Raw genomic sequence first — 12,614 nt, 5'->3', positions numbered from 1 at the left:
CTGAAATTATTTAGACTTTTTTCTCCTCAAAATATTTTTACTTTTTTTCTCAAATTATTTTGGGGTTTTTTCCCTCAAAATATTTAGACTTTTTTTTCTCAAATTATTTAGGCTTTTTTTCTCAAAAATATTTTGATGTTTTTTCTTAAAATATTTTGACTTTTTTTCCTCAAAATATTTTGACTTTTTTTTCTCAACTTATTTCAGCTTTTTTTCTCAAAATATTTCAACGTTTGTCTGACAACATGTGTGAGTTCTTTTCGGGATAAATTATTTCCTGAGAAAAATATAAAGAGGCGTTTTATTTTTGTGCAGAATGAGTGAAGAATCCCTCCATAGTAACACGCATATTACTAAATATTTTGAGAGAAAAAAAGTCGAAATAATTTAAGAGAAAGTCGAAATATTTTGAGAAAAAAAGGCAAAATAATTTGATAAAAGAATTCCATAATAGCTACTATTACTCTGTAGTTTGTGTCATTTTAATTTACAGACGTAAAACTTTAACAGTCAACAGTTTAGACTTGCAGTGAATAAAGAGAGCAAACATGCACTAAACCTTTTCATTTAGTCTCCATAGTTATGATATCGTAATGTATCAGAGGAGTTGCTTTATTGTGATATTATCGGTATCGTAAAGCCATGTATCGTATCGTGATTATGAGAGAAGTTCTTGGCGTTACGAGGGAACGCTCTCCATCGATTGGTTCATTCCGACCAGAGTACATGTTGTCTCAAACACCTCTGGAGCATAAAAACTAAAGAAATATCCCTTTAAAGTTTCTGTAGAACAGATACAAAATGTGACATCAATTTGCTATTTTTGTCACTTTTTCCAACGTTTAGTTTTTGCTTTTTCTGACATTTAAGTTTGTAAGACCGACGCAGCATTTCATTGTTACTTTACCAGAGCATTAGTAAAATGCTCCTATAAGCTTGTTAGACACAGAGGGACGCACAGCAGCACACACACATGCAGAAGATTACAAATAAAAATATTACGGTGTAAATCCTCCATCATAACAGCAATGCTCCTGGTTGATTGCATGTTACGCCCAAAACACACCTCTGATTAATGAAGACACTAAGAACAACCCTTTAGGACCATGCATCCGCCATCAAACTAGCAAAAGTGGATTTGGACACACCCTAAACACACCTGCACAATTTCACGCCCTGCGCTTAGATCGTTAAAATAGAGTCCACACATAGACTGTTAATATTAGTGGACAACGCATCCGGTTCGACGAAGTGCTGCAAATGCGGAAGTGCCTTAAACCTGCATTCTATCTGAATTCCTGCAGGGGGAGACTCCTTAGGGCCGGGACACACCAGGCCGATTATCGGCCGTGGGACAGTCTGGTGAGGTCAGTGAATCAAATCTGTTCGGTGTGTCCCGTTCTGTGTGCTGTAGTCTGGGGGGCTGTCGGCGTTCATTTTGGCCCGACCTGACATGTTCGGTCAGGACTCACCCGGAGATGGCGAGGAGAATGAGGTGACTAGAGTCTCTCAAAATCTGATGAAAATCTTTTAAACTGACCTTTGTTGATATGAAATGAAGACAGATTCAGCAGTTTCAGTGAACTATTTTATTACAATATGAGATCGTATTCTTAACGGCTGCCATGACAGTCTGGCTTTGAATTTCCGGAGAAAACAAACCCATGTGACGCGTTCGTCCAATCAGCTGCCGGTTTTCATTTTCATTTCAACATTACAGGTTAGCGCCGCCTGCTGTTATGGAGATGTATTACGTCTCGTCTCCTCTCGTCTTTTTGGTCTGTTCTGTGGCAGTTTTTTGGACCTCGGGGACGCGACTGATCATATCGACGGGGTTTTCTGTCATGGTCGCCCGTCGGCTATGTGTGTCCCGGCCCTTAAACCTGCATCCTATCTGAATATGGTGACACGTGCGGTTGCAAAAGTAGTTCGGTTTCTATAGAAGTCTATGAGAATGTGACCCAATTCTCATCTGATTTATTACCTCAGTAAACATTTTCATAATGAGTTTATGGTCTCAGTTGCTCGTGTTAAGTCTTCTGCAACACATAATGATGTTAATTTTTTGAATTATGGTCTCTGTTGATTTTAAAATCAGCGATAAAGAAGGGGGTGTTTTAGGGCGTGGCTATGATGTGATTGCCAGTGAAAGTGTGTAACGTAATGTAGAGTGTAAGCAGCTCCTCGTCTAAAATCGTCACATCCACATCCACACACGTCTATGGGCCCACACTGTTAATAAGAGCAATACAAACTTGAACAATATCCCTTTAAAGTACATTTAGAGCAGATAAGAAAATGTGCAATTAATGGCGAGTTAACTACGGTCAATCGGCACTTCCAGCGTAGGACTATGAGTTGAGTCGTTACTCCACCTTCACCTCGGGCCCCCCGGTGTCCTCGGGGCTGCTCAGAGATGGAACGGTCTCCATCGATTGGTTGGTTTTGCCGCCGTCCTCCGAACCGACCAGAGAAATCTTTTTGAGTCCCGTTTTCCTTTGCCGCCACACGTGGATTCCTGCGAGTATCAGGACGCAGACGCAGGCCGCCAGCAGGAGGGAAACGACCACCAGCTCGCTGTAGAAGCTCTTCTCTCGGACGCGGAGGCGTTCGTCAGCCGGCTCCTCCCCCGACCAGGCGTCTCTTTCGGGAGTCACCTTGATCTCGTTCTTCAACCCAGAATTGGCTTTGTCAGCGACGACGATCTCGTCTGTTAAATCGGTCGGGGATGCATCGCTCCAATCGGTCGTCCCCGGCACACCTGAGAAAGAGTACAAAAACACTGATTTTGAATTTGACAAATTCAAATTCAAACTTTTGATTAATTAGAAATATTTTGAGAGAAAAAGTGAGTCGGGTATGGCTGCAGCCTGGAGACCTCCAGTCTCATACCTCCCGTCCATAGACTATATATTAAATGAATATTATTATTATTAATATAATATATTAATAATATATATATAATATATTAATATAATATATTAATAATATACAGTTCCCACCTCATGACCTCCCACCTCATGACCTCCCATCTCATGACCTCCCATCTCATGCCCTCCCATCTCATGCCCTCCCATCTCATGCCTCCCGTCTCATGCCTTCCCCAAGCTTTGACTTTTCAAAATAAAAGCTTGCGTCTGATCCCCTATGTCTTTATACTTTGTTTTTTTGGATGTATTTGAACTAAACAGTACGGCAATCATGCTCATGAATGAAATTATTTTTTCAGCAGATGTCTTAGTTACAACACAATGGAGCTAGCAAAGCAGTTTTGTGCTCATATGTGCGGGCGGAATTTATTCAGTTCTCTACGATCTCTACTAGCTATAGCTCGAATTGTCTGGCTGACTAAACAGGGAGAGACTAGAGACATTGTCTGTTTTGTTTTGTATTTCAAGAGCGAATTGCTCCATAATATGAATACAGATTGATTATCACGTATTTTGTTAGTAACCGTTGATGTATAATCACAATATTATTCAGACCTCAAAATTAAACCCGCCTATGTATTATGGCTTAAACAAACTAAACACTGATGCAGTTTTAAATGTTTTATGATTTCAGAAAGGAGGAGGTTAACCAATATTTTATATTAATCCTAATTTTTGTTGTCAAATTTCATATCCATAAATGCAGCTTTCAAAATTATAGAAGATTAGAATGTTTTAGCCTATAATAGAATTTTGGTTAACGTCCTGTTATCTAAATTTTAGATATCAAATCCCCTTCTAATGGAAGGCATGGAAACCTATTTATTGGAGCCTACTCTTCTGTGGTCTCATATGTTATAATTGTAAAAGTGTATTTATTTTAGTATTATGTGGTTGGCGTCATTGTTGAGCTATATTTTTTCACTTGGCATACATTTTTATGTTACACTTGTTCTTTTTTTTACTGTTATAAATTTGCAAATAAAGATTAATTAAAAAAGAATGTAAGTCATCGCAGGTTTCATCAAATAAACAACAAATCTTAACACCATGGAGACAGCATTAAAGGTCTCATAGAATGGAAATGTCACTTTATGAGGTTTTTTAATATTAATATGAGTTCCCCCAGCCTGCCTATGGCCCCCCAGTGGCTAGAAATGGTGATAGGTGTAAACCGAGCCCTGGGTATCCTGCTCTGCCTTTGAGAAAATGAAAGCTCAGATGGACCAATCATCTTCTCCTTATGATGTCATAAGGGGAAAGGTTACCTCTCCTTTCTCTGCTTTGAGAGACTTCAGATAGAGTATTAGGGGACCACTAAGGTCTATATAAAAGAGACTTCAGATACAGTATTAGGGGACCACTAAGGTCTATATAAAAGAGACTTCAGATAGAGTATTAGGGGACCACTAAGGTCTATATAAAAGAGACTTCAGATACAGTATTAGGGGACCACTAAGGTCTATATAAAAGAGACTTCAGATACAGTATTAGGGGACCACTAAGGTCTATATAAAAGAGACTTCAGATACAGTATTAGGGGACCACTAAGGTCTATATAAAAGACACTTCAGATACAGTATTAGGGGACCACTAAGGTCTATATAAAAGAGACTTCAGATACAGTATTAGGGGACCACTAAGGTCTATATAAAAGAGACTTCAGATACAGTATTAGGGGACCACTAAGGTCTATAATAAAGCATCCAAAGAGCATCATGTCATGGGACCTTTAACATCCACAATTCTGCCAACTATAGGCTATGTATGGCTATTGTTAATTAAAGAGTTTAAACAGCGTTCAATTAATTGCATCATGTTCACTAACTTAACCGTGACTTCATTTAGAAAGTAATTTACGATTTTGTATTCTGAACATCTGCATTTACCGTTCGACAGGGCCAGGCATAAGATGGGAGGTGTGAGACGGGAGGAGCATGCGACAGGAGGTCTCCAGGCTGCAGAAAAAGTCGACCATTTTTGAGAAAAAGTCGAAATATTTTGAGAGAAAACGTCAAAATATTTCATCATCATCATTATCATCATAATCAATAAAACACATTTGAAACAAAGTTAGATTTACGTTTCAGCCACTGATGATAAACAAGACAACGGGGATTTTTATTCTCAATAAATGAAAACAAATATTTAACACGCTCACATTTCATAGTTAAGATGATTGTACCATCTGAAATTGTGTTTTAAAGATACGATGATGACGTGAATAAACTAAACCGAAACTGTATCACCTTTGTCTTTCATCCCGGAAAAAAAGTTGAAATGTTTTAAGAAAAAAGTCAAAATATATATAAATTAGTTTGTTTTTTTTTGAGACAAAAATAGAACTAATTTGACAAAAAAGTAGAACTATTTTGAGAGAAAAAGTCGACAATTTTCAAGAAAAAATAAAAAAGATTTCAAAAAAAAAGTGAAAATAATTTGAGAAAAAAGTCAAAATAATTTCACAAAAAAGTCGAGATATTTTGAGAAAAAAGTCTAAATATTTTATGAAAAAAAGTCAAAATAATTTGACAAAAAAGTTGAGATATTTTTTGAGAAAAAAGTCTAAATATTTTATGAAAAAAAGTCTAAATAATTTGACAAAAAAGTTGAGATATTTTGAGAGAAAAAAAGTCTAAATAATTTGAGAAAAAAAGTCAACCTTCGTCTTTCATCCCGGAGTCCTCCGGTTCTCCTGAAGGTTTCGTGGTAGAAGTCTTCGGTTCCTCGGTGGAAATGGAAATTTCTTCGAAGGGTTCGTCGGTCCCGTGGTCGTCTTCGGCTTTGGGAAAGGGGCTGAAGGAGCGCGGCGAGGCAATCTGCGGAGGAACGATCTGCTGGACCTCGTAGCTGGCGACTGTTTCCCTGTACCCGCCTTCCTCCGCCTCGCAGCGATACGTGCCGAAGGTTTCGTGCGTGGCGAGGAAGCTCAGACTTCCGTCAGCTGAGCGGATGAAGAGTTTGTCCGGCAGGCTGTCGGATCGAGAGGAAGTCCAGGTCAGAGCGGCCACGTTGGAAGGCTTCCGACACTGAAGCCTCACCACTTCGTTCAGATGAACGCTGACTTCTGCAGGACAGAAAATATTAGAATGAAAACACTTGAGAGGCAGGATCCGAAATTTTTCGTTTTGTTGTTTAACGCCAACTGCATTAAAGTGTAAATTGCAGGTTAAATTTTTCATGACGTTAAGCAATTATGTTTATGTTTTTATAACAAAATGCTGAATATAATATGAAAAGTTGGTGCTTTTTACAGTGGTTTTAAGCACTCCCCGTCCCTTCCACTAGGTGGGGTGTGACGTCATAAGAGGGACTCCAAGAGTCTACTTTGAAGCAAATTGTCAATTTTGCAACGATTTTCGCAAGACTGCCTATATTCGAAATCTAAACAGTTAATTTCTCGCCTAAAACGTTGTCAGAAGTGAATTTATTAATGAATTAGATGGCGAAAATGGATAAAATTGTCCCGTTGTTGGCCTGTTTATGTACCTGCTATGGGTTGCTACTCCCTCTTATGACGTCAACAGCCAGTTACTGTAAAAAAACATGCTACCTTTGAAGAAAGCCCAATAAATGTTATTTTAACGCATTTTAAGACAGAAATGTTTAAATATATACATATTGAGCACTTTATTTACATATTAATTGGTTGTGGTGGTCAACCTGCACTTTAAATTCCTCTTGAGGGAAAATAAAGTTGAACTGAACTGAAAATGTAAATGTTAGGCAGATTTAGATCCGGCCCTCATAACAATTTAGGTTCATAATAAATTTTGGCTCACCTAGTTTTTGTCACTTTTTCTAAAGTTTTTGTCACTTTTGTCGACGCGTTTGGCACTTTTTATCAGCGTTTTTTGCAAAGTTTTCTTGGCGCGTTTTCCAACTTTTTTCTTTGATGGCTACGTTACTTTTTTGTGGTTTTATGTCGACCAAGCTGTAAGTGAGAATAGTATATGAGACATGCAATAATAAAGTCAAAGATGTTTGACTATTTTTAAAAATACTAGACTTTGACACCTAAATTTCAGAAGGCTGTGGCTTGAAAGTGGTTTGAGATAGAGACAAAGTGTAAATGAAACAAATATTGAGAATGACCTAACGTTTATCTGGGGAGTAAATTTTCTCATCTAATTTGCATATTATGACATCATACGGCGGCGGCCATATCGGCTTATGTAATTTCCATGAAATACCTGATATTTTGAAAGAGAGTTGAACTTATTTCATCAGATTTACCCCCCACTGCATCCATTTGTCATGTTCTCCACATATCACATGAACAGGGAACAAGTAAATTGTAAGCCAACAGTCTATTACTACACCACAAAGCTCATGTAAACAGTAGGCATTTTTTGTAGTTTTTTTTTTTTTTTTTTTTTTTTTTTGTGAGGGCTTTTGGACGAGGGAGGGGCTTACAGCCCCTGCTGCTCGTTGAGCACAATATTTGTAGAGTGATACGTGCTTTCACGAGTCTCCAAACACCACAAAAGTCTCCAATAACACCAGAAAAAGTCGCTTTTGACAAACAAAAGTCAAGTTTGGATGGGATTTTCTCGAACATTTTGCATTGAAACATGACGTATTTCTGAGCTAAGGTCTAAGTATGGGATGTCTGCCAAGTAGTGGAGGGGAGTATGAATGACATACAGTATAACGGGTTAAGGCTGTTTTATGTTTCTGCGTGAACTCCACGCCGTAGCTATGTCGTCGTTCTTACGGCATCGTGACCATTTCGGAGTTCTGCGTCCGGGTTGCTTTGCATCGTGGTGCATTTCACCGCCACAACACTAGGGGGCGATCAGAGGTTATCTGCGAGGTGTCTGCCATCCAGTTTATGTTATGTTAGCAAGCTAACTTTAGCACAACTGCTCACTAAGTACTGCTTGCTGGCGAAGTGCTGACATATAGACACTTTACAAACGGATAACCCCGTCATTGGAACCAAAATACTGTATGTCTGAGTTTATTTGCAAAGCTTATGTCAGTGAACTAGCATGTTGCTACTCCCCATAGTAGGCTGCTTGAAACACACAGGACCAGTTGACCAATCACAGTCTTTGCAGTCTGCATCACCTCAACGCAAAGTTATGGCGACGGAGAGGGGTCTGCGGTAGCATAAATCAGCCTTAAGATCAGGAAACTTCAGCCTGTAAAAACATTGTAAAACATGTCCCATAAGATGTATATAAGATGTTACCTGTGGCTGGGAGCAGACTGTTCCTGGTTTGTCCCGGACATTGTTCTTCAACATTACCGTTCTCCAGGTCTTGAGCCCTGAGGAGTGAAGCGACATTTAAAAAAAGAAGCGAAAAGCAATAAAACATCAAAAAACTTTAGAGAAAGCGGCAAAAATCCCCAAAACATCTAAGAAAGTGACACAAATGGGGGGAAAATGACAAAAACATTAGGTAGTAAGTAGGTAGGTAGTTAAGTAGGTAAGTGAGTAAGTAGGTCTAAGCAGGCCTAAGTAAGTAAGTAGGTAAGTAAGTAGGCCTAAGTAAGTAAGTAAATAGGTAAGTAGGTAAGTAAGTAAGTAGGCCTAAGTAAGTACGTAGGTAAGTAAGTAGGCCTAAGTAAGTAAGTAAGCAGGCCTAAGCAGGCCTAAGTAAGTAAATAAGTAGGTAAGTAGGTAGGTAAGTAGGCCTAAGTAAGTACGTAGGTAAGTAAGCAGGCCTAAGCAGGCCTAAGTAAGTAAATAAGTAGGTAAGTAGGTAGGTAAGTAAACAACCAGGGTGTAAACAGGCCCAAGTAAGTAAGCAGAAGCAAGCAAGGCAAGCAGGTAGAAGCAACAGGCCTGAAGCAGGCCTGGTAAGCAACAAGCAGGTAAGCAGGTAGGTGGGCAAGTAACCAGGTAAGCAACAGGCCTGGTAAGTAAGCAGGTAAGTAAGCAGGTGGGCAAGTGGGCAGGCCCAAGTGCCTAAGTAAGTAAATAAGTAGGTAAGTAGGTAGGTAAGTAAGTAACTAGGTAAGTAAATAGGCATAAGTAAGTAAGCAGGTGTAAGTAAGTAAGTAAGTAAGTAAGTAGGTAGGTAAGTAAGTAGGCCTAAGTAGGCCTAAGTAAGTACGTAGGTAAGTAAGTAAGTAGGCCTAAGTAAATAAGTAAGTAGGTAAGTAAGTAAGTAGGCCTAAGTAAATAAGTAAGTAGGTAAGTAAGTAAGTAGGCCTAAGTAAATAAGTAAGTAAGTAGGTAAGTAAGTAAGTAGGCCTAAGTAAATAAGTAAGTAAGTAGGTAAGTAAGTAAGTAAGTAGTACTAAGAAAGTAAGTAAGTAAAATGTATTCATAGAGCACATTTAAACACAACTTAAGCTGAAAAAATGACAAAAACCAACAGGAAGAAAGCGACAAAGACATTGAACATTTTGTCCCGTACATGTCTTGTTGCTGGGCGACCAGAGCGGTGCAGACTCCGGCGGAGCGGCTCCATCCACACAGCGGATCTCTGGCCAGAACACACTGGCTGCAGGTCCTGTAGCCCGAGCACCGGGCCACCGGGACCGCCGTCACGCCCTCCGATGTCCCCACGTAGACAACTCCCTACAGGAGCAGAGGACACAGTAAAGGCGCTGGAACACCAACCCGATAATCGGCCGTTGGATAGTCTGGCGAGGTCGGTGAGGCCAACATATTTTCACATGTAAATCGGTAAACTGTGTTTATTTTAGGGCTGTCAATCGATTAAAAAATGTAATCGAATTAATTACATACTCTGTGATTAATTAATTGAAATTAATCGCACACAAAATTAACGGGGCCTGAACCGATACTTTTTAAGAAAGTAAATAAAAGAAAAGAAAAAAGAAGGGTACTAAACAACAGGCGGTGACATTAAAGAAGGGCTTGTTTATTGCTAAGGCCATATGGTCAAAATCAAATGATTTGATTATAATCTATAACAATAACCATAACTTACTTTACAAGTAAATTGCTGTTGAACGACACAAACAACCACCAGATGGGAAAAGGACATTTACAATAACTACAAATGCACCACGAGGCTGTAGTTTACGAGTTTCATTGAATGCACCGTCTGTGTTGTTTTTCCGACGGCAGCTGCAGATTGTTAGCCTAGAAATCTAGACCACCCTAGTGGCAGCTGGCTGGTCAGGCTAGCAGACTGTTACATACCGGTGATAGATCCTCTGCAGTAAAACACAGTCAAACTTTACACCGTTTAGCGTTAGCTGTCAGCATTTTAACAGTGTTTAATCCAGCTACTAGCTAGCGGTAGGCTAACGTTAGCTGCTGTCCAGTGTAGTGTTAACTAGCGTCAGGTGCAGCAGTGTTTGTGTTGCCTGTATCGTCCGTTTCAGAGCATCAGAGAGAAGAGCAGACATATCAGGGGAACCAGATTTCGGTAGCCAGGGTTGGCAGGAAGAAGTAACGAGTAGCTAAATGTGCCAATCAATGATCCAGGCAACACATCCTCGTCTCCCTCCTTCATTTTACACTCGAATGGTGGCTAGAATGGCTCCGGGTCAATAACGTCAATATGTAATGGATTAATCTGCGTTATTTTTTTTAACGCGTTATTTTTTCTCAGATTAATTAATCGAAATAAACGCATTATTTTGACAGCCCTAGTTTATTTCAACCAAAACTAAAGTTGTGATGGCTGGAAAAGTGGAAAGATGACCAAAAACGGCTTTTAGTAGTTATATTTTGTTTCTGTCCACTTTGAATGAAGTGTATTCTACGATGCTAAAATTACTGTTTATTTACATGGAGTCTGGTGGGTTTAGTGAACGCTATTTCGCGGATGTTTTTATTTTTCAAAAAAAGATCTTACTCTTTAACAGAAAGGTCAACCTCCTTAGAAATCCTTTCCATAATATTGTCAGACACTTAGAATATTAATCTGAGCCTGTCAGCGGCCTATTAACTTACATTGTAGCTTGTTTCTCCGCTGACTGCAGCAATCTCTCTTAATACTGGACCAAAGTCAAAGATTGTTGTACATATATGCCATCCTTGCCAGAGAGTGTGAGGTTTACCTTTGAGGAGGAGAGGACGATGCTTTTCACCAGCTGAGGCTGAGAGAAAACCTGAATCTCCTCAACAACATGCACACCCTGATCCAACAAAACCACTTTGTGGAGGAATCCAGACTCTAAAAACCACAGAGAGAGAAGAGGAAGATCTGTTATCTCCAGATTAAAAATGTTGTCATTATAAGTAGGTAAGTAAGTAGGTAAGTAGGTAAGTAAGTAGGTAAGTAAGTAAGTAAGTAAGTAGGTAAGTAGTTAAGTAGGTAAGTAAGTAAGTATGTAAGTAAGTCAGTAAGTAAGTAAGTAGGTAAGTAAGTAAGAAGGTAAGTATGTAAGTAGGTGGGCAACATGTGGGCAAGTAGATAAGTATGTAAATAGGCAATGCAGATAAGCAGGTAAAGGGCAAGTAAGTATGTAAGCAAGTAAGTCAGCAAGCAAGTAAGTAGTTAAGTAGTTAAGCAGGGCGCAAGTGCGCCAAGCAAGTAAGTGCAAGCAAGTAGGCAGGGTAAGCAAGAAGGCAAGTATGTGTAAGCAGGTAAGTAAATATGTAAGCAAGCAGATAAGTATGTAAGCAGGCACGTAGACAAGCAGGTAGGCAAGCAAGCAAGTATGGGCAAGCAGGCAAGCAAGCATGTGTAAGCAGGTAAGCAGGGTAAGCAGGTAAGCAGGTAAGCAGGTGTTTGGGTCAGTAAGTATGGGCAAGCAGGGTAAGCATGCAAGTAGGTAAGCAAGTAGCAGGCAAGCATAAGCAGCAGGTAAGCAAGTAGGTAAGCAGGCAAGGTAGGTAAGCAAGAAGGCAGGTATGTAGGCATGTAAGCAGGTATGTAGATAAGCAGGCAAGCAGGTACAAGGCAAGCGTAAGTAAGTATGTAAGTAGGTAAGTAGGTAGGTAAGTAGGTAAGTAAGTAGGTAAGTAAGGCATGAATTACTTGTTCCATATCATGGAAGGAAAGTGGGCTTGAGTTTGGAAATGGTTCTTAACTGTTTTTTTGTTGCATGTGACTTTACACATGGGGTGAGGTGGCCTAGCATAGTGTTGAGTTTAAAGTCTCACCTGTAAGAAGGAAAAGGACAGTATACGGGTTTCCATTGGCTGCCTGCGTCCTCAACGCTGCAACGTGACTGTACTGCTGCCCTGAAGAAACCACGACGGGACCGCCTCCGACCGGTTTCACCTTGCCGCTGGTCATGAAACTCTTCTTCACCTGCTCTAATTCAGAATCTGAAGCGCTGTTCAGTCCACACTGTCGGGAGAGTCACACACGAACATCTTACCACACGGTAGAAAAACCAGACACAGTTTGATGTCCACACTCACAAACTTAGGCTGCATTCACTCCGCCTGCGTCAGCCGTCCGACAACTGGCAAAACAAAGGTCTTTTATTTTTAATTTTAAGTTCATAAATTCAGAATCTAAAATTTAAGGTAAAAAAATTTCAATATACCAAATTCAGCTGCAAAATGTAATGTTTAAAATTCAGTGTTAACATCTGGGGAAACCAAGGAAAAGCAATCGATACTAGAATATAGATTGGTAGTTTGTAGTAGCTGCAACCAACAACTGGAAACGTTTTAAAATTTCCGTCTTCTATTTCATTACTAAATTTACTTCTGAGACGTTTTTTATGCGAGAAATCAACCGTGCAGAGTTCGAATATGGGCAGTTTTGCAAAAATGAATGGCAAATTGCACATTTG

The 12,614-nt window shown here is 39.6% G+C and overlaps 1 protein-coding gene across 2 annotated transcripts in view; it reads right to left on the bottom strand.

Annotated features, from left to right (window-relative positions):
• Positions 1 to 2,141: 2,141 nt before the first annotated feature.
• Positions 2,142 to 12,614, bottom strand: part of LOC114557213 (semaphorin-4A) — a 38,214-nt gene continuing 27,741 nt past the window's right edge. Inside the window, exons 10-16 of one of the 2 annotated variants that reach the window (XM_028580585.1) lie at positions 11,971 to 12,160; positions 10,923 to 11,038; positions 9,302 to 9,465; positions 8,128 to 8,204; positions 5,593 to 5,997; positions 4,820 to 4,888; positions 2,142 to 2,761 (exon numbers count right to left, since the gene is read on the bottom strand). In XM_028580585.1, the coding sequence (XP_028436386.1) occupies positions 2,367 to 2,761; positions 4,820 to 4,888; positions 5,593 to 5,997; positions 8,128 to 8,204; positions 9,302 to 9,465; positions 10,923 to 11,038; positions 11,971 to 12,160 (1,416 nt within the window). In that variant the 3' untranslated portion in view covers positions 2,142 to 2,366. The remainder of the gene's footprint in view (positions 2,762 to 4,819; positions 4,889 to 5,592; positions 5,998 to 8,127; positions 8,205 to 9,301; positions 9,466 to 10,922; positions 11,039 to 11,970; positions 12,161 to 12,614) is intronic. The other variant, XM_028580586.1, reaches the window with a different exon arrangement.

This window comes from Perca flavescens, chromosome 6, assembly GCF_004354835.1.
Source record: "Perca flavescens isolate YP-PL-M2 chromosome 6, PFLA_1.0, whole genome shotgun sequence".
Taxonomy (NCBI): domain Eukaryota; kingdom Metazoa; phylum Chordata; class Actinopteri; order Perciformes; family Percidae; genus Perca; species Perca flavescens.
Note: the sequence above shows the minus strand (reverse complement) of the source record. Positions and strands in the feature narration are given on the sequence as shown.